Source organism: Thunnus maccoyii, chromosome 8 (assembly GCF_910596095.1).
Source record: "Thunnus maccoyii chromosome 8, fThuMac1.1, whole genome shotgun sequence".
NCBI classification, from domain to species: Eukaryota; Metazoa; Chordata; class Actinopteri; order Scombriformes; family Scombridae; genus Thunnus; species Thunnus maccoyii.
In genome coordinates this window covers 8,734,176-8,757,447 of record NC_056540.1, presented here as the reverse complement: position 1 = coordinate 8,757,447, position 23,272 = coordinate 8,734,176, and the positions used below count along the sequence as shown (strand labels likewise).

Sequence of the window (23,272 nt, the reverse complement as noted above, 5' to 3'; positions counted from 1 at the left end):
CTCTAAATTTGAGATAGATCAACAAACAAAAATAAATTTACACTAACTTTAAGGACTTTGTATTTTTCCACCATCTTACTGACAATGTAGAGAGGACTTTGAAACAACATTTAGACAATCACATAGAGAGATGCAAATTACAGAAAAACACACAATTAAATAAATAAAGAATGTGAGAGAAAATGTAATTATAATAATTTAATTAAATCATATCAGAAAATCAACTTTTTTGGTGTCTAGTCAAAAATGTCCTGATCAGGTGGTGTTTTGTTGGGGGACTTAAGTCCAACTGGACTTTCTAAAATCCTGTCTACAGCCCTGCTCACAACACCAACTCACATTTTCACTTTGGTCATTGCTCTCTGGCAAGACCCAATAAGCACCTGCTTGTAACACTTGGTTGAGACGTTTATGATGATCGTCATGATTCATGCGATCAAAAAATAAAGGAGGATCAAATGTCATATCACACTATAGGCTTTAATGGCTGACTGGGCATGAAAATGGAAACCGCACAGAGCCTTTATTCAGTTCAAATGACAGGTTCACAGTTTGTCAAGTCTTTCTTAAAACAACAGTCAGGTGCCCAAAAAAACATTTAAACAGTTTCTTCTTGCCATAATCATTCCTCCTGTTCATACTGACCATTAGAAGATCCCTTCGTAATGCACTTACAATGTAAGTGATGGTGGACAAAATCCACAAGCCTTCTTCTGTGCAAATGAGCCATCCAAATGAGTAAATATCTTTCAACATTACAGTCTTTTAGTGCCAAAGTCCCTCTTTTTGTTACTATACTTCCACTGCAGCTCAACACTGCCCGAGGAAACACAAAGAGGGAATTTGATGTTAAAAAGACTGTAAATGTGGCAGATATCCACTTGATATGACTAACTCAGACGCTGAAGCCTCAAATAAGCCACACTTAAATGTTTAAATGCATTTTTGCAGAAAATGACCGTGTGGACACACTAGATTTTGGCCTCTATCACTCACAATAAAGCACATTTGAAGGGGATCTTTTAACCTGTATGAACTGGAGGAATGATTACAGCGAGGACAACCTCCTTTAGTGTTCATATGGGCATCTGACTGTTGTTTTATTTATATTTTGGACCTATCATTCAACTCTCTTTACTGCGGCTCTGTCAAACATCGGTGTACGAGCTTCATTCATTTTTAAATCTTTTTTCTTTCCTTTTGCGTTCAGTTCAGTTCATCTTAACGTGTGTGCAACTAAAACCAGTCCGGCGGAAGTAGGGCTCGCGGCCGTGTCACAAAGGAAATGGCGAGCGGGATAGGCAGTGAGTAATGTTTTCTAACCCTTTATCGGGTTTCTTGTGATTTTCGATTATGAACAAACAGCAAACACACTCTAAACATTGTAATTCATGTATTTAGGTTGGGCAGAGTAACGTAGTTTGTTGATAAAACGTTACGCCGAGTAGCTGTGTGTGTCTCATGAATGTGTTCCCCCAGCTAACGCTACTAACGTTAATTAAATATTAGCAAACTGTATGTTATTGTGTGCAGAAACGTAGCTTATAACTACTTTCATTAGTTGTTAATGCTTTTCAAACTGTTTGCGAGCCCCAAAACTTAAATGAATAAAAAGTGCATTGCTATAATGAATCTTAAAAGCATCCTATAAACACGATACAAGCTAACAATAGCGAGCTAACTTTGATAAATAATAAAATGTTTTATAGTGAACAGCCGGTGCTGCTGCAGGTCGTTTTAATGTTGTTTTTTTGTTTTAATAAACCACAGACTGTATAGTTTATTTGGGTTGTATGGGCATTGGACCGTCATATTCGTGTGTGTAAACAAATCGATCAAAACAACAGACAATACGAGCTGAGATTCAGTTGTAGTCAAAAAGTAACTACAGAAACATTTGTTTATTAGATACTGTTATTTGTTTTGTACACTGTGTAACTTATATATATGTCGTGTATATTGTTTTATGATCAGCGGTAGAAGCGCTCAAACAAAAATGCACCGCAGGGGTTTATTTGTGTTTTAGCAAAACAAACACTGAAAATGCACTTAGGGTGTTCTGGGAGTGAGGTTTATAGGTTATCATGTGTTGACTGTAATTGCTCAGTGTTTGTATGCTAAAATGAAAGATTGAATCTAACTAAGAATACCTGGACATGTTATAATTTCTCTGTATATGTAGTTGACTCAGGTTCTGTGCAGTAACCCTGTACTATAATACCCATTGCACCTACAAATTATACATACTTATTTTAGTTTAATTAATTTAAATACAAAATGTGCAATACATTTCACTACATACTATATGTATATAAAGTAACATGTCTTTTTTTCACCATTTAAAATTGCACTATTTGTATCCTGTTTATATTCCACAAAAACAGTTTCACGGGTATATAATTCCTTGTGTATATTTCTGAAGATTGTTGTTATTCTGTGTAAGTACATTGAGAGCCGCTAAACGGAAGTCAAATCCCCTGTATGTGTAAACATACTTGGCCAATAAAGATGTTTCTGATATTTGTGTTTTTTTTTCACAGAACACAAGATACTGAATGTGGGGCCAACGGAGCCCTGGTCGGTCAGGGAGAAACTGTGCCTGGCCTCCTCGGTTATGAGGAGTGGTGACCAGAACTGGTAAACAGAAAACCCTCTCCATAATACACTCAGCTGTTTGTCATTCGTAAAGGGGGTAGCTACAGAGATTTAAAAATATATAGAGAGTTCTGTCTAACATATTTAAATATTGTCATGGAGGTACAGTAAGGAGGACACATAAACTGTAAGAGTTTTGTGTTCAGCTGTACGTAAAATCTGTTCTACAGGCATCCCATCATTCACCAGTATATTTATGTCTTTGTTATTCTTTGAACACAAGGTGTACAACCGCAAGATAGCTCACACTGGGATATGAACGGTTTTCTTCAAGATTTCAGTGTTTGCCACTGTTGTTTCCGAAACCTGTTATAGACTAAACAGAACGATTGTATTGTCCAGAAATGATAAAACTCACCTGAACTGATGAATACAGATGTGTCATCAGCTCTAATGTCATTAAGCTGCTGATAACCAGTATCGTGTGCTGATATTTGAACCACTAAAGCACAAGTAAACAAAAAAGAAAATGTATGGAGAATGAATTTTAAAAATTTCAATTTTTAAAAGTAGAGTATTGAAAGATACTGTCTAAAAAAAACAACCAAGTTTTACTCTTCAACAGTAATCTACTGAATAAAAAAAGAACATCTATCCATTACTTCACACTGTATGCAAGAAGCAAATTGAAATGAGTTTTTTTTTTGTCTTTAAAAATGAAAAGCAATAAAACATGCATTATGTGGTCATGTTCATTCTTCAGCCCATGTTCTGTTCAGTGCAGCAGTTAGTAACCTACATTTTGACCAGCAGAGGTCAGACTTGGGCAAGCTGTCATGTCTAAAAAATGACTGATTTTATTCAGCTCAGTCCCATGACATTGATAATCAATATGCAGTTTCTAAGAGAAGCTCAAGTACTTGTATGAGCTGAACCATATTGAAAATGAATTGAAATACAAATTTACAGACACAAATATGTCATTGTGGTGCCCCTTTGACATCAGATGTGACAGAGCTGCCCAGAATTTTGTGTTTTTGATTTACTCCGCCAGAGCTTATACAGTCGGGTTTTTTTTAATTCTTTTTTTTTTTTTTTTTTTTTTTTTTACAATACCTGGATTGCTTAGTCTGTCTTCATGTATATTTCTAAATACATATGTATTTCTAGTTTGAATGAGTTAGTTCAATACCTGCATGCATTTATTCTCAGATTTTCTCAACAAGTGATTTTTTTTCTGATTCTATTCTGAGGAATTTCTTTGTCTTCCAGGGTGTCAGTAAGTCGAGCCATCAAGCCTTTTTCGGAGCCGGGTCGTCCACCTGACTGGTTCTCACAGAAGGTGACAGAGATATCATGCAACACAACATGTTCAAAATGTGTCTCACAATAGTTCTTTTGAGCATATAACAGTAATTATACTGTGACAAACATTTGCCTGAGGATAACACATTTTCTCTCTGTTTCTCAGCACTGTGCCTCTCAATACTCTGAGCTGCTGGAAGCCACAGAAGCACCAAAGTCAGTACCCCAATACACAGACACACATATGTGCACAATCATAATAATGTGTTGTTGCTTTTGAGGTTTTTTTTTACCATGGATAAAACATTTTGAGAGTTGACTTAAAGTGTTTGTGCTCTCCTGTGTTCCAGGCGTAAGCGTGGCGAGAAGGGTGAGGTAGTCGAGACTATCGAAGATGTCATTGTACGCAGGCTGACCACTGAGAGGATAGAGGAGCTGAAAAAACTACTGCGAGACACACAAGAGCAGTACAGGTACCTATGCGCTTGAAAGAAACACTTGTAAGGCCTGTGAGATATGACCTTTAAACCCCCGTGTGCTCTCTATTCTGACAGGAAGTTGAAGAAAGAGGTGGATCTGATACAGACGGGTCACATGGACTCCCAGCTGAAGGAGCTGTGGGCAGAGATCACTGTGTAAGACTCTTATCTGTTAGTTCTTCTGTTTGGTGCAAATACTTTAGATTCTTTTGTCGCTATATAGTTAATATGACTTACAACATATTTTCAAGTGGTGGTTTTCAGATTCAAAACACACAATCTGTCCAGAAAGTGAAATACTTCAACATCTATTGGATGGATTCACATGTAGTTTGGTACAGATATTCATGGTTCCCAGAGGATTAATCTTAATAACTTTAAATGGTAATTTAAAATAACACCAACTGGTCAAAGTGTCCATTTGTCCAACATTTTGGCTCCTCATCACTTCAACAGTAGTTATTAAAGCACAGCAGAGGGTTTTCCCAGTTGGTTCTTGTAGCCTTTCAGCCACAGTCTCATGTCTCTCCTTTACATCCGCTACCATCTCCTCAAAAATCATTAAAGTGTTTGTTTCCCCAAATCTAGAAAGAAGAAACAGGATGAAGAGGAAGCAGAGCAGAAGAGGAAAGCCACAGAAACTGCATATCAGGGTAGGTTTGGTTGGTTTCTGCTGAGATTTCTTCAGGAAATCTGAACATCATTGTACCATGTGGGGATTTATTGGAAACATCACATCCTTATCTCTGTAATAGATGTAGCTGCTGTGTATGTTGTTGCTGTTGTCATTCTCCATGCAGGGCCTGGTATGCTGTGATAGAGATTTTCACAGTGCATCAAAATATTCCTTTGATAACACATTAGAATATTTTAGTTGTTTTTTTTAAATACTCTCTAGGACAAGGGGTTGTTTCTCTGATGTTGGGATGACCACTGTATCACATGATGCTTAAGGGTTTTATGTTGCCTCCTTCTTTTCTGATTTCTTTGAAATAATCTTCCCTATAACAAACAGATCAATTCATTCTCTCGCACCCTCTCTGTCTCTCTCTCCTTGTCACAGCTCGTCAGGCAGTCAAAAACACACCTAAGCGTCTGCCCAGTGTAACTGTACGTTCTCCTCTGGGTGCAAGTCCCCCCACAATGGATTCTCAGACCGACTCCTCGGTCTCCACACCGCCCATGGATACAGGAGGTGTCGCCTCTGATGACAACAGCATCCACCCTGTTGTAAGAACGTCCTCATATACACTATGGTGGATTTTTGGGGCCCTCATATGTTCTTTAATTCAACATCATGATCTTTGGTCAAATGAAAGTCCGTAGTGTAGCTGTTTATGTTTGAGTTTGAGATCAGCAGGAAATATTTCAGCTATTGCAGCTCAGTATGCCAAACACTGATTACTTGCTGCCTTTGCCAGGCCCAGGGGGTCGGAGTGTTTCTACCAGCGACAGAGGCTCCAGGCCCAGGGCCCAAAGATGGAGGCTTGGCCGCACTAGTAGATGACTCACCACAGAAGAGGCTCCTGACCCAGAAAGCCACACCACCACCCTCTCCTCTCCTGTCAGAACTGCTGAAAAAAGGCAACCTCATCTCAGCCAGCCCCCGTCTGGTGAGAGCCAGCTCAGCTTGCGTTTAAACATCAAATATTACAAGAAAGAATAGTTCAAGATGATGTTAAATCACATGAAGCAATATGCAAAATTCAGTTGTAGCTACCTCACACTTACTGTATGGAATTAGTTGGTCATCAGTCATGATGGGGCAGATTTCTTGCAGACTTTGTTGGATTACAGCAGTGCTGGATGAAAACATGTATCTGTTGATGTCAGGTTGCGGATGGAGACTCTACTGGAAGCCTTACCAACGGAGTACAGACAGCCACTGCTGCCACTCCTCTACCACCTGGTCATGAGGTCATCACAGGTAAATACTGTGTACTTGTCATAACAGTTTGGCAGGCTGCTTGATACTACATGTAAATGAATAGTGCCTTACCTGACTGGAAGGATGAAGGTAAATCACGCTCTGCCTTTTGTTGCTCCCTTTATTTCATGTTACTTTTCTACTGTCTATCTTTGAATAAAGAAAAAGAGCCCCCTAAAATAATTAAGCAACAAAAAATAAACAAACAAATTGTAGAGTGGTGTTATGGCTGGACGTTTAATTTTGTGTCACTGAATGTTTCCATCTATGTAACCGGGTGTTAGGTCTTGTTTTAGGGTTGCTGTTTTGCGGCACACAGAAGATGATGATTCTTGGTTCAGACCCAATAATTACTCATAATTTTAGATTGCAGTGAGGTTTTATTTTTGCTTGTGTTCTTATTTATTCCTCCGTGTGTGTCCTGCAGAGGGGGAAGCTGAAGTGAAGGCAGAGCTCGGTGAGGAGACGGGATTAGTAGAAGAGGACCTTGTTGCTGTATCTTACATGGGAGACGAACTGGACCTGGAGACAGTGGGAGACATCATTGCCATCATAGAGGAGAAGGTACATACTGTGTCTGTGTGTGAAAGGGTCCACGTCATTTTACATCAGTCCAGACCAGGTAGACAGTGTAGAGAGTATTTATATTTCTAGAGGACTACTTTGCTCCTGTGATGCTAGTTTGTGAGTAACAAGATTCATATGAACAGATTATAGACAGTAACTGATGGAAAATGTTTTATGTATGAGGAAGAGTAATGTCTTAATCCTCCACATACATCAAAAAATTAGACAAACTCCTTTAATCTCCAAACTTTGAAAATCGTATTCATAAACTGAATACCAAAGAGACAAAATGCTGCTGTTTATTACAGCAACACTCATTTGTTTCATGTTGAATCACTTGTTTGGTGACTTTTGGAATGTGTGTGTTTTTTTTTCTTGCTTGCAAAGATTAGTATGAATTTCACTCAATCAATTTTTAAGGTAACCAATCACATGCATGATAAACACAAAACATTGAAATGTTTGACCTCTTGTGACCAATTCTCAGTGCAGAAAAATAACAGAAGGTTGTGTCTTTAATCATCTTGAACAAACAGAACCAGGATTAAACTTTCATAAAGCCAACCCATAGCTAATGCGATCAAGTCAAGCCTGGTTTAAAAACATAACTTAAAAGCTTGTTTATGACTTTGAAACACAGTTCTGAGACAGTTCTTCACAAAAACAGATATTGACATGTAAAGACAAATGAACAAAACCACTGCAATTACAAAGCAAAAGAGAACTCTTGGCAGCATGTTGGGTGTGTGTGTGTGTGTGTGAAGTTTTCAGCTACTTCTTACATCTTTTTTCTCCCTGCTTTTTCTCTCTGCTTGTCTTTCTCCCTCACTGTCCTCCCCTCCTTCTCCACAGGTGGATGACTCTGTGGAGGCTTTGGATGCGGCGGCGGTGGAAGCAGCCCTCTCTCTGTGCGAAGAGGCCGTCTCAGAAGGACACACCCTCCCAGGCCCCTGGGAGACACAGGAGCTGAAGGCTTCAGACCCCACACCCACAGTCCAAGACTCTGACCCCACACAGGAGCCTCAGGATGTGGCTGCAATGGCCGCCCCGACCGCTGCTGGTCTGGAGACCCAGAATCAACCAGATACAAAGAGAGAAGAACAGCTCAAGGGAAACTGTGAGGGACCTGAGGTGACGGGAAGTGATGTCACTTCTTCTGTCGCCTCTGACGACGGTGCGACAGGAAGCGAAGTCACAGAAGAGGGGGCAGCGGGGAAGGAAGCCACCGAAGCAACGGTGAAGAGTGAAGGAGAGGAGTGGAGTCAGCCTGAGCCCAACCCGCCTTGTCTAGGTGGGTGGCGGAAACACACACATACACACACACAAATCATGCTCATATGTTTGTCGTCTAATCCTCTTCTCATTTTTTTTGTCCCACAGACTCTGAGGACAGCTCTGTGTCTGGGAAAGAGTCCAAGGTTACACACTTATGTGTACTTACACGCATACACAGCACGGTTTGTGAAATGCAGGGAGTTAACTCTATTTGCGTGTCTTCTTGAATCCAGGAGGTGAAGGAGGAGGAGGCGGGGAGCGAGGGCGACCCTGAAGAAGGGATGGAACTGAAGGAGTGTGGCGAGGGGGAGGGTCCCTATTTGTCAGAGGTGGAACGGGCAGCCAGTGAGAGTGAAGACGGCTACGGACCTGCCTCCCAACGCTACACAGCAGATTCACTGGCCAGCAGCCCCGCGTCTTCCTCCCAGCTGTAAGTGTCCAGGTGTTTTGGTGGTTGCTGGTTAACTGTGTCTCAAGAGCTGTATTTTCTAAGCATTTGTGTTCTATATATAGAGAAAGTGAAACCAGGAAACTGTGTAAATGCAGGGGCATGTACTGAAATAAACCTTGCCCTTCTTTTAGGAGAACTGCAGCTTTAAATCTAGATAAAGCTTAGCTGGCATTTGTCATGAATATTCATGTCATGACCTCTGAATCAGATTAGGATTCCATTTCTCTGAGCTAAGCAGTCTTTGGCTGCTGACATAAAAACTCTTAACAGTATATGCTTTTGTCTCTCTGCCACTGTTGTTTCTCTTCTGTTTTTCTATTTTCATTCACTGTGGACTTGACATTTCTCTCTTCACTCCCCACCCTGCCCTCACTTCCTCTGTCTTCTCTCTGTCTGCATCAGGTCTACATGCGGTGAGGATCAGGAGGCCGTGCAGGCCCAGAAGATCTGGAAGAAAGCCATTATGCTGGTGTGGAGAGCCGCAGCCAACCACAGGTGGAGCTCCTAGGCGTGTCTCGACCTCAACAACAAATCAGAGTCCTCACTTTAATGTTATCACACAACCAGGCTGATTGTTAATGAGCTGTCGTGCCATCAAATAGCATGTAGAGGTTTAACTAAGGATAAATCTGGACCAAACTCCATATTCTGAAAATTATTTATTCAACATTTTTGTTTTTTATTTGTGCCTTCTCTATTGACTAACTGAAAACACTGGGATTAAGAGCAAGATTGCATTACAATCTTCGACATAGTTGCACTAAAACTGATTTTTTTACCTCTCTGTAGAAATAAAATACATGCAAACTTAGTTACATAGTGTAACATGGTGTGGTTTAGAATAAAAGCTGTTAGAGGATAACTGGTGTTTTACTGTTGCTGATGTCTTGTGTCTCTCAGGTATGCCAGCGTCTTCTTACAGCCTGTGTCAGACGACATCGCTCCCGGTTACCACAGCATCGTACACAGGTTAGATCACACACGCTGCTCTTAAATTATCCTGGCAAAGCAAACGTTGTTTAGTAAAGATGCTGAATGCTAATAGTACTAAAATTCCATTAAACACACTGTTGATTGTTGATGGTAGACACAAACTTAACACCCACAATCTCCCTCCACCCTGCTACTCCACCCACCCGTCCTGTTCCAGACCCATGGACCTGTCTGCCATCAAAAAGAACATCGAGTCCGGTGTGATCCGTACGACCGCCGAGTTCCAGCGCGACATCATGCTGATGTTTCAGAATGCCGTCATGTACAACTCGTCAGACCACGACGTGTACCACATGGCGCTGGAGATGCAGCGTGATGTCCTGGAGCACGTCCAGCAGTTCCTGGCCACCCAGCTCATCATGCAGACCTCAGAGAGCGCCATCTCCGCCAAGAGCCTCCGCGGCAGGGAGGGAAATCGTAAGCCAGGCGAGCCGGCCGAGAAGGTGGGTTGGGCAACTCGGTGTGGGGGGGGACTAATATTAGCATTCCCTCAAAAGTCTCCCAAAGTGTCAAACACATCTTAGGTTTTCATGAAGTGCTCTATAACGCCTCCAAATCCTCATATTTTCACTGACTTTGGCAGATGAAGCCTCTTCTCTGGAGTGTTTGTGAAAAGACTGACATCTCTCTGACTCTGTTAGTTTTGTTGCTCCTGTTAGGCCGAGACAACATATTCTTTTAGGTACTGTATAACAAGTTTTGTGACCTCAGAAAACTCCTGCACACAGTAGCTCCACCCAACCTGAACCTGAGCAGAGGTCTGATCAGCCCAGACCTCAGAACACATGTGTGGGCGTGCAGAGCGTTTCATTAATCAGATTATTTGCAGGTGGTGAAAGGTCTCAGTTGTCTATACAACACAGATAAATGTTGTTAACACTCCCCATTTATACAGTTGTGAATCTTTTGCTTATAAAACAGTACAGTAATGTCAAGCACCTGAAAGATTTATTTTTGTTCAGCTCTCAGTTAATCAACTACTGTTGACTGACATCATATAAAATCTGTTTGAAAATACATAAGTATACATTATGTAAAGGGAAACCAAACCACTGATAGAATTCTTATGTTAATTGAAGACAGTCATGGTTTGTGAACAAGAATTTTGTGAAATGGACATGTAAAGTCATCCAGTAGAGAAGTTTGTGGCCATAACTGTGTAATTTAATCACAAATTTGTCAACTTCACACTGAACCTTTCTGTTGAAAATGCATTTTTCTTAACACATTTTTACTGTCGAGTTTCAGTTTTACTGAAACAACCTCAAACAGTCATCTCTCAGGGTGGCAACTGTAGCCAGCTTGGATACACAGTTGTTCCAATGAATTCTATTAATGACCATCTGTTTGGTCAGTATGACACATATATTCATAAAAATATAGCTGAATAAATACATTTCCTTGGTACATCACTTCTGTTGTATTTATTCTATTTTATGACTTTAAAGGAGTTCTTTCCAACTTTTTGGCTTTAAATGCTTAGTCTTCTCATTTTGGCTTCTGCTGAAAACTTACTATCACTGAATTGTGTCACACTCAGCATAATTTATGCTGAAATAATAACATGCAGTACCAGAGCCAGTGCTACACTGAGCATGCATGAATAATTTTGGTGTCTATGATGATTAACTACAGGGTCAATTACTCAAAAGCTTGACGCTGATTATATTTGAAATACACGCATCATCATATTTCCACTTATTGTACAAAAGTCAGAACTTCCCACACTGTTGAATACACGGGACGGTCTCGGTGCCGCTGTCACCAGATCCACGCTCCTCTCCGCTCGCTATTATGTGCTTCAGTGGAATAATCCCTGGCCTTGAGTTCCCAGCTACTTCATGTCCTGCATGCTGGCTGCTCCTCTCCTCACTAACTTCTGTCTGTCTGCATCTGCCTGTCACTGACTCAGCTGTTTGTCCTCCCCCGTCTGACAGACTGACTGTCTGCTTCTGTCTGCAATTAATTTTCTTATCTGCTGTTGTGTGTGTGTGTGTGTGTGTGACTGTGTGTGTCTGTGTATTAATGGTGGATGTATTGAGTGTGTCTCCAACAGGGTTCCTGGTGATCACAGCATTTTTGAAGGATTAGGGAATTTAGAGAAGTCATTTCCAGAAAGGGAATACTTAGTAATGTAGTCAATTTGATTGGGAAGTCCAGAAGTATTATTGGATTTTGAACTTTGCATAAAATATTGGACAAATTGTTCCATAAATGTTTTATGATCTTTGCTCAGCTGTTTTTCCAAAGTAAGACCTACACTGCTGACCTATTAATAAACTAGCAAGGAAAAACATTAGTATTTCATGGATGTGCTATAACTAATTGAAAGTTATGATGTTTTCATAGGCGTCATGATAGGAACTGTAGTATAATGTTTATGAGTTGTCTTAAATACATGTTTGTGTGTTTGGGAGTGAACCTGCCTGTGCTTGTTTGTGTCTGATGCCTTTATGTACTTCTATGTGTCTGTCTGTGTGTTGTTAACGTCACTATTTACTGCCTGCATATAGGAGTCTGTGTGTTCGTGGGTGTGTAAATCTGTCTTTTCGATGTTTTGTATGTATGTATGTGTGTGTATGTGCCGTGCAGAGGTCAAATGGACGCTCGTCCCTCCGCGTGCTTCTGTGTTGGACGCAGACTTGTATGAATCTTGCTTTCTCACGCACATGTGTGTGTTTTCTCTCTCTTTCTCACACCAATGTTTGTCCTTCTACAGGACAGTGTCCCAATGGCCTCTCCTGCTTTCCTTCTCTCTCTCTTTGTAAGTATTCAGGTTCTCCCTCAGATTTCACCAGAACCAGGCCACGCTCCGCACACGCTTGTCTCAACGCACACACACACACACACACACACACACACACACACACACACACACACACACACACTGAAAAACACTGGGTACACATGCCTTTACTTTTCACCTCTCTTCTTTTCTTTCTCTCTGTTCAGTTCATTAGTGGCCTGAAGGAGGTGAAGTAGTGTGGATCTGAATAATATATGAGCCATAAAAAATAAAGCAATAATATTCATGTTAACTAGTAATTAAGTACAACCTTTTTGGTAAGTGTACTGTCACAAACACATTTAATTTCATAAGCAGTCACTGTTTTCAGTGAACTGGATTAAAGGTTATTATATATATTAAATAATAGTTATTTTTTCTTTTCAGGAGCACGAAAAACAAAATGCTTAAAGGCAAAGAACGTGTTTGTTTGAAATATAGTTTCACTGCAGCGTATAACCAGTAAAGTAGAGCTGCAACGATTAATCAATTAGCTGATCAACAGAAAATGAATCAACTATTTTGATATTGAATAATTGTTTCAGTTTCTAGTTTCTAGTTCCTGCTTGTTGTGTGTGACAGTTTGTTGTTTTTCTTTGTCATATATGACAGTCAAGTTAATAACTTATCCTATCTGACTGTTAGTCAGACAAAACAATCAAATGAAACTGAAGACGTCAAAGTGGCCTCTAAGAAATTGTGAATGCAATTTTTTCACAATTTTTTAACATTTCATAGACGATTAATCACGTAATCGGGAAAATAATTGACAGATTAATCAATATTGAAAATAATCCTTAGTTGCAACTACAACTATTCAAATAAAATATCAAGTTCAAGTCATTTATATGCAGTTAAGTGAAGGTCAATATAATTTAGGAAAGTTATAGCACAGCTTCCTTGATCTTGAGCAAACACTGCACTATAAGTCTGGTTAATAAGTTTCTGTGTCAGTTTTATAACTAAGATGACAAACAGTAACTCTGACCATTAAAGTGAATCAAACACTGGAATCACTATTAACAGAGTGATTAAGAGATAAGAGTCGTATGGATAAGAGTTAAAGAACCTCTCTCTCACTCTTGCTGTCTCCTACAGTTTCTCACACACACACACTCATTTACACACATCTCTGCAAACACTGTCTGTATCACCTTCATAAACTTTTAAGTTCTGTTTGCCCACTTGGACACACACACACACACACACACACACACACACACACACACACACACACACACACACACACACACACACACACACACAGGCTCCAGTAACCTTTCATCACTCAAGCTTCCGTCGACCTTCGGTTATTGACCCCATGCCGGTTTCCTGTGTTTTTCTGTTGACGTGCGACCGTCCGTGTCTCTGCATGTTCTAATTTCTTTTCTCCTTCTTTTCTGTTGAATTATTCCTTTTTGATCATCATTTGTTTTTTTTTTCTGTTCTTCATTTGGGGAGGAAGCCCTCCGAGGTGGACTGTGCTGTGTTTTTGTGCGGAGGTCAATCACATCGGGCCTCCCATCACTCGGCCCAGCTGACCTTTGACCTCTCCACCCTTTATGTTAATTATTCTTCCCGCTCTCCCTCTCTTTCTTTTCCCTGGTTTCTCCTCGTCTGTTTCTCTGCTACAGGATGGAGGCACCAGGGGTCGCCGTAGTGCCATGGAGGCAGACCTCAAAATGAAGAAATAGACTTGAGATTTCAGAGAACGAGACACTAAGAGAGACAAAGAGCCACTCTTGGAGTCAGAGAAGGTGGAGCTGAATACTTACTGGTCACTTTGGTCGTTTTCTGTGGAGGACTGTGCCGTCTCTGTGTGCCTGGTGTGTGAGTGGACACACTAATGCATTCGTGCTTTGGCATAGACGAGGGTATGTGTGGATGTGCGTGTGTAAATGTGTCTGAGAGAGCTGCATTGAGTTTCCTCTTCGACGGTTCCTATGATTGGTTAACATGCAGCACCATGGGATTTCACTCCTGGCCAAAAAAAGGCCAGCGCACCCCCTTTCCCCAAATATCATTTCACCAGCGAAGGTAGTTCGCTGAGGAGGTGCAGAAAAGAAGAGAAAGAGAATATTTTCACCAGCAAATGTTTGTTTGGGATCAGATGATAGAGAGCAGGATGAGTTCTTCTTGATAAATTTGATCATGTTGAATCACAGATGCATTAATACTATAACTGCATGTTGGTCTAACATCAGACAGATTAGTTTGATCACTGCTAAAATGTGATTCTGAGATCAGCTAAAAACATATCAGAAATCTCAACAACTGGATTCGCTGCCTTTTTTCATAGATGAAAGAATGGACGTCTTTCTTCATTGAGAAATTCTAATGACGTCACCAAACTTGTGGTTTTTGACCACGTAGTTTGGCAATTGATCAGACTGTGTGTTGGCCAACACACAGAGGAACTGCAGTGGTTTTAGCCTGTTAACTGCATATACTTAACAGTTCTGCTGACCTTTTTTCCAAAGAACAAGATTCGATTGACAACCTGCATTCATGCAGCCCTGAGCTCTGTTAAATTCAGGATCCTGTGAAATTAAACGTAAAAATCAGCTTCATAACCTGCAGAGACATGAAACCTTCTTGATGTGTGTAATCCATCACAGTAAACAGTTTGGTTTGTTAAGTTTACATTAACAGTGTCACGTACCCCATTTTCAAAAGTCTCTTTTTGACATTGCATTCAAAGACACCTCGTCATCTGGAAAAAGACAAACTAGCTATTGTAGATGTGGTGAGATGCGAATTGGGCTCTTTTTTTTGTCTTTTTGATAGTACATAATTATTCAATACATTGTCAATCATGTCAATTGACAAAAAATTAGTCAACATTTTTTATTTTATTTTTGGGGGACACTTTTTGCTTTTTATTATAGGGACAGTGGAGAGATGACAGGGATTGAAGGGAGAGATTGATGATGGGTGACATGAAACAAAGGTCCATAGCCGGATTCAAATCATGGACGTCGTGGTTATATGGCATCCGTCTTAACCAATAGGCTACCAAGGTGCGCCATCAACAGTTATTTTGATAACCAATTAATTGTTTGTCATTTCCTGGTTCCTGCTTCTCAGATGTGAGCATTTGCTGCTTTTCTCCATTTTAAATGATTGTAAATTGAGTATCTTTGGTTTTAAACTATCGTTGGGACAAAACAAGCATTTGGCTGAAGGGAATTCTTTTTCACTGTTTTCTGACATTTTATAGACTGATTAGTACACCAATCAACAGATTCATCATTTCACGTCAACGTGTTGTTGCTGTTCAGCAGCAGATTTGAACATTTCACGTCTGTGTCCATGAAAGCACCAACAGAGTTTCCAAACAGCAGAACAGTCTTTGCTCGGAGCTGCACAACCATGTGATGATAATGTAACTTCAGGAAATCAATCTAAAAACAAAACATAATGTGCTTTTTTTTAAACAGCTGGCCTGGCAGTAATGAATGAAAACATAAAATGTGGAGTTTGTTGTTGCTGAAATAGTATTGATGCATCCCTATGTGTCATTTAAGACAGTGGTTCCCAACCTTTTTGGCCCGTGACCCCTTAAACTAAAGCAAAGTCTACCAGGGACCCGTCGTCACATGTTACATTGTCTACCACTTAAGTTACTGATTATTGTCTTGATTCATCATTATGTCCATAAAACGTCAGAAAATAGTGAAAAATATCCTTTAAAGTTCCCCACAGTCCAAGGTTACGTCATCAAATGTTTTGTGACTAAGAATCCAAAACCCAAAGTAATTCAGTTAATCATCACGTTTGACAAAGAAAAGCAATAAATCATCACATTTGAAGCTGAAACCAGTTTATTTTTGTCATTTTTTGCTTATAAAATGATTATTTAATTATCAAAATAGTTGCTGATTAATCTTCTGTCAGTTGACTTAATCGATTAATCTTGCAGCTCTAGAAAAGACTTTTGTTTTATTTGAATAACTTTTAGAGGTTTGAGGAGGTAAAATACAGAAATCTGCAAGAAATAAAGGAAAAATTAGAAGAAAGCTGGATGAAAAACACAATTTTGTGTCCAAAAGGTTTTTTTTTCTGTATCCTATCATCTCACCCTTTGAGTGAGCCAGCGACCCCTTGTGGAGGTCCCGACCCCAAGGTTGGGAACCACTACTTAGGACGTAGCCAGACTGCTACAGTATGTAAACATCGTAAGAAACATGTTTGTGTAATGTGTTAGTTGGGAGTACAAAACAAGTTTTGTACCTGTGTGATGGACCATGTAGAGTTTTGTGTTTGTTTAGCTGATACATGTATCATGTGTTCTGTTGTACATTTGTTAAATAAAAAGATTATTTGATCTAAACTCAAAACTAGTCAAAATTGTTTTTACTGTGGCGTAATCAGTCTGTGGTCACTTGTCTTGTAATTGAAAGAGATTTCACAAGAGACTTTTCTTCTTCTGCAACATGTCTTCTAGCAGTAACTGGAAATCTTATCAGCTGCATGAACTGATCTAAACCTGCTGTATGATGAGTGATGTCACACCAAACAACCTTGTGTAATCATTTTTCTTACTCGTAAACAAGTTTTGAAGTTCAAAGATCTTTTGGTACGTGAACCGAGGAAGAGGGCCAATGTTTTATTAAAGGTGATAAGTGAATTGTAAAAGTGCTGTAAACACAAGAGTGAAAAAACAAGGATGTAACAGTAGTGTAAAAAATTTATTTAACATTTGTATAACAAAAGTATGGCACAATTAAGGAATGAGACCTGCCCATTCCTGAGAAGAAGTTTTCATCTTTACAGTGTATACTTTGAACATTCAACCCATCTGTGCAAAATCCTGTGGTTACAGGGTGCAGAAAAACACAGTGTGACTTCCTGCATTACGTTAGACATTCATACAACATAAAATATCATCCACTTCCCTACAGCTAAAATACATCACAGTAAACTCCAGTGCATGCCAGGCCAACTCTTGTGCATGTAGCCTGACATTTAAAACATGAGGTCAGGAATGATATTAACACAAAAAAGACAAACAGTGAAACAGGGGTTCTTATCTTCACCCCTAGTTGAAATCATGAATAACAGGACTGGCAGAGGAGTAGAGCTTCCTCTTCACCAGCCGGTACTCTGGTCTCAGCTTCAGCACTTTGTTGGTATCGAAGATGTGCTTGAGTGGCGGCCAGCCGTCATCTTTACATGCCTTGAAGACCACAGACAGTTCAAAGGTAGGGGTGACACTTGGGTCTGGAAAGATGCTCCCCAGGGACTTGAGGCCATCTTTACCCTCTATGTAGACCTTGATGGAGGCGCCCCGCAGCCCGCAGGGTTCATCAGCTGATGAACGCATCACGTCCTGGCCAACCCTGGCGGTCATGTGGCGAGGCAGCAGCAACACCTGGCAGTGGAGGATGGACGCCTTGGCCTCTGTCAGACAGCGCTCTATCTGCCGGGTCACGTCTTGTTGAAGGAGTCTCTCTCCGTCCTCCAGACCAGCATCCAGGTTGGCAACTGTCGAAAGACAATAAGGGCACTGTTAGAACAAGCAGCATTAATTCACAGTAAGTACATTTCATAAGTGTTTTGTGACAGCTGCTAACAGTAAATGCACTTCTAGTGTATTCCTATATTCTCCCCTGACATCATCTTTAAATATTTCACAAAAGCAGGAGTATGGTTCATGCCCTATTTTATTTAAGGATACTGCACTAAAATCTTGTACTCATCAGAATAAAGGCTGAGTATCAGCAGCTGAGAGAAGCAGTGACAACAGCTCAGCACATCAGCTGACTAGAGACCTGTTTCTGATGTAATACATCAGAAACATCACCATCAGGGAGATTAACCAAATAATTTGTTCTTCTTCCGCCAAATAACATATAGTGTTAGTTCTAATTATGATGTTAGCGCATTAATATCTAAATGTAGTTAGGTCAGTGTTTAACAGTTCTGTGTTCTACTCAGCTCATTATAACTGATGTTTTAACCTTACATGTACTGTTTTTATTACTTTTCTGCCGTTTCATCTTTGTCTACCGTGAGAAGAAAGAAGAAACATTGTCTTTCATTAACAAAACTATCTACATTCAACTTTTTAAACTACTTACAAAGCGAGTTGTTATCCGTCTCATCGCAGCTCTCGACGCTTCCCCGCCGGGCTGAGCTCCTCTCTCGGCCCGGGGATGTGAGCTGGAGGAAGTACTTTCCTATCATGTCCATGACACTTTCTTCTTCTGACAAGACGGGCACTCCGTGTCCAAAGAGCAGAGCCGTGGTATACACCATCCTGATTCCTGTTTGTGTAGCTCCGGTGTCTCCTCCAAACGTTTGGTCTGTATCTTCTCCATGTATTGAGTTAGGTGAGCTGAGCAACTGTGCCGGTGAGCAGAGAGCTTTTATATGGTGGCGAGGTGCACTCGGTTGCATCAGCTGAGCTCTCACGTGTGGGCGGGGCTAACCGGTTCAATCGAGAAACTTCCCGAGCGGTGGCTCACGCAACATGCCCGGGCATTGCACAGAGCTGAGCCCCGTCACGTAGGAGCAACAATTCTGAGGACAATAATTAAACTGCAATATTATACTGATTTAATAGCTTTATTATTTGTAGATTCACTCGTTCTCCTCTTCTACAAACTGCTACTTACAGTAGTTTCATTAATATTCATAGTGGTGGAGTGTAACTAATTACATACATTTAAGTACTGTACTTAAAGATCCCCCCAGACATGTTTTAACATGTATAGAAAATACTCTACTTTGAATAATGATTTGTGTCGGATATAGTTTTTCCTGCAAAAAGTTAAATTATCTTGTTAAATTCCTTTAAATTACATCTTCTTCTTCTTCCTCATTAAAAATTCCAGAGTCTGTAAATATGCAAAAACATTTCATCTCAAAAGTTTAACTGCTGGGCACAAGATGTCTCCTACTTTAATGTAAAGTTCGTTCACAGTATTTGTTCACAAGTTTCCACATCACACTTGTGTAAGTTGAATATTGGACCAGGACTGACTTCCAAACCAGTTATGATGTCACAAATCCTGCACATAGGCCCACCACTTAAAATCAGATTTTCAATGAGTTCAGAGAAACTTTCCACTTTCAGCAGATAAATGTGAAAATAGCCTTAATGTACCAAACTCTGCACAAACATCATTCTGCACAGTGAAGCTCAAACATCACAGTGAAGCAACAAGAAGAAAAACACATAAATTATTACATGTATTTTTTTAGGGACCATGTACAGAAACAAGGAGAGGAGACGTATTGTACCAAATAAAGTTGCTAAATGTTGCTCCACCTCAACCAACAACAATAAATGCTGCTTACATATTAATGCATCATTTGAATTATCCAAAAAAATAACATAATAATACTCTCACTCACTCATAGGGGCCATTTATGCACAACAAGTACTTTTACTTTTGATACTTTAAGAACATTTTGCAAATAACATACACATAACACTTAATAACACGAACACACCAGCACTTTATCTTTCTTAAAAAAAGATTTTGATTCAGGACTTATAATGTAGTAATTTTACATTGTTGTATTAGTACTTTTAATTGGTTTAAATACTTCTTCCACCACTGTTGAATGGGCATGTGGGCTGCACTGGGAAATTACCAGCATGTTACTCATAAATACGATACGTCACAATGAGGTCTATTCAGTCAAAAGAGAAGTAAATGACCACAGAAACCCTTCAGAAGTTCAATGTCCTACAAACTACAGGCTACTACTATGGCTAGTTGTGATAATAATAAAAAAGGTAGTAATAATGCATATGCTTTATATGATCACATAAAGTACATGTAAGGTGAAAAACAAAATTAAGATAAAACGTAATCTATTCTGTTATTAATTTAATTGAGCATATTTTAGTGGGAAAATTAGGTCAATGCAACAACAAGTCAGAACACAAATGGAATGAAAAGTAAGTTTAAACACTAGAAATGATCGAGTTTACAGTTACCTCTACTGTAGATGTTTCTTTAGACAGTAAACTGAGGTGTTTTTTTAAATTTACTTGCACTTTTAAGACAGACAGACAGACAGGGTGTTATCCAGTCTTGGGGCCTTCATGGAAAAAACCCAGACAGAGGGACAGTCAGAGGTGCCCCACCTGATTTCTTTAATTTGAGAAAAGCCCCGATGGCAACAAGAGGGAGAGGTTCCTCTGCTGTCCTCCAAAACACAAACCAAACTCCCTGACAACCATGCAAGCATGCAGGACTCCTGTTATTGTGCTTCAATTGCTGAATTACAAATTATCTCCTGGACCCTTGAAGGAACTACAAAATATTGCACTCTTAATTTCCTAAGTTGTGGCAGGTAGTAATGTCTCTGCTTTTGGGTTTGCTTCACTTTTCTGAATTAAATTAAGTCAACAGTACATTACATCTAAAATAGGCCTGCTGCCTCTATAAAATGATTTCTCCAGAATCCAGAATAGAATAATACTGAAGCTGTAGGCAGTCGTCCACAGATGGCAGGAACAATGAATCATTTTTATGTACAATAATTATGTTTGTATTTGATTAACTAGTGCAGATTTTGATCAATTCCCATGACACAAGTATTCCCATGATATTTTATCCAAGAACATAAATAGTTGTTAAGGATTTATAGCATTCAAAGTGAAATATATTTTCTTTGACGAGTCAAGTAAAAACCTGCTTTTTATTATAGGGACATCAGGCATTGCCAAGTATTTTATTGAGACAGAATGTACCAGTCTATCAAATTACCTTCCTGGTTGGATTGTAAAAAACACCTTAATTATCCCTCATGTAATTTCATGGTAAGTTCCTACTTTCATTTCTGCTTCCAGTGTATGCACACATGATTCCTGGGAGGCTGTGAGCGTGCACATGTGTTTGTATGAGCACATCAGGTCCAGACACAGTGGCATGAGCCCTGCCTTACTCACAGGTGAGTAACACGGTCTGACTCACGGCACGTAAATACACACACACACACCTGGTGAAGAGAAGTACCTTCTCCATCCACTGCTTAAGATTTATGTAACCACCACATGAAACATTCTCTTAAATTAGATTCACAGCTTGTTTTGAAAAATGTATTAATAAGAAATACTTATTCACAAACAACTCAGAGTACTTCTTGTGCATGGATCATGGAGATGTAATCAATCGCACTGGTCAGTTTTAAAACTGATTTAAAGATTTTGTCATAAACATTTAAGAGACTTTGTAGTTTTGTCCCTGCTGACATCTAGAAAACATAAAACTCCATCTGGGACATTTATTCTACAGTTAATAGTGAAATTAAACAATATCTGGACCACATGTAGGATCTTTTGGTATCTGTGGAGCCCAGTTCACACACATAAAAACACACACAAATGAACCTTTACTGCTAGTAAGACTGTTAGCTGACAGTCTAGCCCTCTGGCGTGACATGACACCAGATACTGAAGAGGAAGGTAGCTATTGTGCAGGTTAACCTCTCACACCTGAGTCACCCTCTCGGGAAATCTCCCTGCTGTGACATCACCGCTGCTAACCAATCACATTCAGATAAGATGCTGTCGTCAAAAAAGCCTTACCACCAGGGAGGAAGTGTCTTTCTGTGGAACGGCAGGGGAACTACAGCGTGTGGTGAGACTATGTGTTCACCTTATCTAAGCAATATCGCCAGCTGTTATGTTAGTTTGTCTTGGCTTTAAGACAGTATTTCACACACAGTGTTGCAATCCATTTGCAGTCTTGCAAATACAGAGTCAAATGGAGGAAATATTGCACAGTACAGATAAATATTTAATTTGTCAATCCACAATGAAAATAGCATTTTAAGTTATGTCTTGAATAAAAAATCTGAAGGTCTGTTGACTTCAAAAGTGTTTTTGCAAAACTTCCAACTTCCAAACCTAAATTTCTTTATAATGTGGGATTCTTAGGGTCTGACTACTAATCAGAAATGTTTGTAATAAACCCTTGACTGCTCTGGTGTTAACAAACGCATAATTTTCTAGTTCAGATGACTGATATTCAGTGTCCCGACATCTACTCAAGTAAACAACCAGCGTCCTGCTGTGTATAAACTCAGTTACAATCCTGTCAGTGTTATCCATCTGTCAACATCAGTGTGTCAGCTGATGTCAGCTGTCAGGGATGTGTGGTGTTTGTTAGAGAACAGGTCAGACCTGTCTCTGGTAGTCATCCATCACCGTGGCCACGATTAAAACTCACGTGCCTGCAGCTGGGTGTGTTCTTGATATATAACAGAGAAGCAACGTGATCAAAAAAACACAAACAATCTCATATCAGTATCAGTAAGAAAAACAAACAAACAAAAAACATAGTGGTTCTTAGTTTACAACAATATGAAATGGAGACAAGAAAGCAAATTTTTCCCTTTTGAGAAGAAGTCAAAGCAAATGTTTGATGTTTTTAGTTGATAAATTACTCAGTGAATTTTTTTATGAAAATTGCTGTTAGTTCATTATGTGTTTATTCATTGAACATAACTGACTAATAATGTATATACTGATATGATGTACACATCATTTTCTATATTGCAGGCTCCAATACAACTTAAACACAATCCAATATTGTTTAATGGTCTTTACAGCTGGCACTACATAATCCTTTACATAGAATTTACTACCACCGGAACTGACCAGTAATAGCTGATAGGTGCCGCTGACCACTCCAATAAATTAGTCAAACTTTATTTGTATAGCACCTTTCATACAGGTTAGTGCAATTCAAAGTGCTTTACAGATGACTGACAAGTAAAACAATTTCATACTAATGCACACAAGATAGAAATGATAAAAGCAATAGAATACATTAAAAACAGTCAAACAGACAACAGATAAAATAAAATAGATAAGAGGAAATAAAAATATTTTAAAATATGAATACAGTACAAAAGACTTGTGCCAAAGG

At 39.6% G+C, this 23,272-nt stretch overlaps 2 protein-coding genes across 2 annotated transcripts; one reads left to right on the top strand and one right to left on the bottom strand.

Moving 5' to 3' along the window:
- The first annotated feature begins 1,201 nt into the window (after positions 1–1,201).
- On the top strand, positions 1,202–16,717 carry brd8b (bromodomain containing 8b). Its single transcript, XM_042419000.1, has 18 exons — positions 1,202–1,304; positions 2,541–2,637; positions 3,868–3,937; positions 4,067–4,116; positions 4,251–4,373; positions 4,455–4,535; positions 4,968–5,032; positions 5,443–5,609; positions 5,801–5,992; positions 6,213–6,306; positions 6,734–6,870; positions 7,726–8,164; positions 8,254–8,291; positions 8,382–8,578; positions 9,002–9,094; positions 9,500–9,568; positions 9,750–10,035; positions 14,012–16,717. Exons 1-18 carry the CDS (start codon positions 1,286–1,288, stop codon positions 14,069–14,071), a joined length of 2,277 nt encoding a protein of 758 aa, XP_042274934.1. The 5' UTR covers positions 1,202–1,285; the 3' UTR covers positions 14,072–16,717.
- A 332-nt stretch (positions 16,718–17,049) lies between these two features.
- si:ch211-39i2.2 (DNA damage-inducible transcript 4-like protein-like) lies at positions 17,050–18,757 on the bottom strand. Its single transcript, XM_042418999.1, has 2 exons — positions 18,461–18,757; positions 17,050–17,864 (listed from the first exon to the last, which is right to left on the bottom strand). Exons 1-2 carry the CDS (start codon positions 18,636–18,638, stop codon positions 17,419–17,421), a joined length of 624 nt encoding a protein of 207 aa, XP_042274933.1. The 5' UTR covers positions 18,639–18,757; the 3' UTR covers positions 17,050–17,418.
- Between the last annotated feature and the right edge of the window lie 4,515 nt (positions 18,758–23,272).

What these genes read in the sequence shown, in the direction of transcription:
- brd8b (XM_042419000.1), top strand. An exon ending in GACACACAAGAGCAGTACAG is followed by an intron (nt 4,374 to 4,454) that starts GTACCTATGCGC and finishes CTATTCTGACAG; the next exon opens with GAAGTTGAAGAAAGAGGTGG. An exon ending in CACAGAAACTGCATATCAGG is followed by an intron (nt 5,033 to 5,442) that starts GTAGGTTTGGTT and finishes TCCTTGTCACAG; the next exon opens with CTCGTCAGGCAGTCAAAAAC.
- si:ch211-39i2.2 (XM_042418999.1), bottom strand. Translation starts at nt 18,638, where the DNA reads ATGGTGTATACCACGGCTCTGCTCTTTGGACACGGAGTGCCCGTCTTG. An exon ending in GACGGATAACAACTCGCTTT is followed by an intron (nt 17,865 to 18,460) that starts GTAAGTAGTTTA and finishes GTCTTTCGACAG; the next exon opens with TTGCCAACCTGGATGCTGGT.